Source organism: Austrofundulus limnaeus, unplaced genomic scaffold, assembly GCF_001266775.1.
Source record: "Austrofundulus limnaeus strain Quisiro unplaced genomic scaffold, Austrofundulus_limnaeus-1.0 Scaffold3018, whole genome shotgun sequence".
Taxonomy (NCBI): domain Eukaryota; kingdom Metazoa; phylum Chordata; class Actinopteri; order Cyprinodontiformes; family Rivulidae; genus Austrofundulus; species Austrofundulus limnaeus.
The window spans coordinates 2,403-4,708 of record NW_013955420.1 but is presented as its reverse complement, the minus strand read 5'-3'; the positions used below and the strand labels follow the sequence as shown (position 1 = coordinate 4,708).

General features: G+C 40.2%; 1 protein-coding gene across 1 annotated transcript in view; it reads right to left on the bottom strand.

Moving 5' to 3' along the window:
• LOC106511634 (type I inositol 1,4,5-trisphosphate 5-phosphatase) overlaps positions 1–2,306 on the bottom strand; it is a gene marked incomplete at both ends in the record, with an annotated part of 5,832 nt that overhangs the window by 1,550 nt on the left and 1,976 nt on the right. The window contains 2 exon segments of the mRNA XM_014000389.1: positions 633–720; positions 1,899–1,999. Of these exon segments, the coding sequence (XP_013855843.1) occupies positions 633–720; positions 1,899–1,999 (189 nt within the window).

Here is a 2,306-nt window from a genome sequence, read left to right as displayed (position 1 = left end):
ATTTTAAAGTATAATTGTATATAAATACAGGGATGTATTGGTACCAGTCTCTCAGTACCTGGTCCTGCTCTGACATCAGTCCAACCAATCAGCTGCTGTTTTTCTGTCGACTCTAAGAAACATTTAATAAGTTCAGTAATAAAACTGTTTTTAACCATCAGCTGTGTAACAAGTTGAATGAAGGACTTCTGTTCATCATGAAGGAAACCAGCAGCAGGTTGAAGCTGATAAAACTCATCCTTTAACCTCTGCTGCCCCCATGTGGCCCCCTGCTGCCATTACACCCCATAAAACACAAACTGCTTCAGGTTTCTGGCATGGTTGAACTGGTTCACCACAAACTGCAGCCTGTCTCATGGTTGAACTGGTTCACCACAAACTGCAGCCTGTCTCATGGTTGAACTGGTTCACCACAAACTGCAGCCTGACTCCTCTGAGCTCCACCTGTCACATGGTCAGAGACCAGGGTCAGGTCCTAAACCAGATCCTAGACCCCCGATGTCCCTCAGAGCTCCAATAAAACAAGACAAAAGGTTGAACATTTGTTAAAGGAGTCAGAGAGTCTGGGTTCTGAACGACTCTGAACGGGTCTGGGTCTGGGTCAGGGTCTGGGTCTGGGGATCAGGACTTACTGTGAAGTGTTCCAGGGATTTGTAGTTCTCATCCAGGTAGACCCGGGCCCTGCTGAACTCCTTCATGGCCTCACTGGACAGAAGTTCTCTGAGGATCAAACAGATCAGCTGCTGTCAATCAATCAAACTCAAAACAAACTGTTTCTAACAAACAAACTCGTTTCACTCAATATTTTACTAACACAGTTCTTTGTGGTTCTAGTGGTTCCTACACAGAACCCTAAAGGTTCTGGTTCTTCCTGTTAAAGGAAGTTGTTTATCTCCACAGGTGCCTCTGAGCTGRTGCAGGATGGTTATTACTGTCTTATAACACGTGTAATAACAGAAGGTCACTTGTTTTTCATGACTTTTATTGTGAAATGTAGAAACATTTTTTTAAAATAAATATTCTTGTTAATGAATGCAGATCTGTTAGAACCAGTGGTTCCCTCAGATTAATCCAGATTAGGGGTGCCCAGTATCAGGAGATTATGACGTCATACTTGTATCATAAACAGAACTGATAACATGTGTTCATGTTTTCCAGCGCAGAGGTGAGTGTGTTTACTTGTTTTTATCCTTCCACACACAACATGTGTCAAGCACAATAATGTAACATGACACCTCACAGCTACAGAGAGGTGCAGCTCWTGTTGTAGTTCAACACTTCACCACCAGGTGGAGGTGTTGAAGAACCTTTATTGGATTCTTCTTCATGAACAACACAGACCAAGTGAAACTCACAGGTCTTATTAATGACTCGGCCTGCCACAAACTTCACCTTACCCCAAKCTGAGCATGTTGTTTTAATAATATAAATATACTCTTATTTGTTTACAGCTTAAATGTTTTTATTGTGATTTATTGTGTTTGTTTTTTAACTACCTTGTGTTGTGAATTATCTGTTCTGAACTTGTAACTTTCTCTTTGTTTAGATCAGATCAGTGTTAAAGTCTTTTATAATTAATGTGCCTTATTTTAAAAATGGCTTTGATATATTTTAAAATGTTTGTTTACTAAGAGTTTATTTTAAATATTATAATTTACAGTCACTTTGTGTTTGTTTATGTTGTGATCTGATCTCTGACCAGTCTGACCTGCTGGTGTGTCGTTTATTACTGGTTATCAACCATTAGAAGGAGAAACTTATCAGTTATCATATCGATACTTAAAATCAATTATTGTGCATCCCTAATCCAGATTAATCCAGATTAATCCAGATTAATCCAGATTAATCCAGGTTAATCCAGATTAATCCAGATTAAACACTGATGTAAACAAACTTACTTGACAAAGCTGTCCACGTGAGACATGGACGCCTCGTAGTTCTTCCCTCCCACCTCCTGAAAGTGGACCGCCAGGAAGTGAGGGTTGTGTGTCTGCACCGTCTGCAGCAGAACAAACACACAACAAGTCAGAAACAAAAACACAAACCAGTGAGTCAGTAACAACATGTGACACACAAACATTTTACATCAACCTGATGCTTCAACAGACTGAGGTGGTCCAAGACCAGGTGTGAAGACATGAAGGACCACCTGCCCTTTACTGCTACACAACACAACACAACACAACACAATAACACAACAACACAACAACACAACACAACAACACAACATAAAACAACAACACAGCAACACAACACAACAACACAACATAAAACAACAACACAGCAACACAACACAACAACACAAC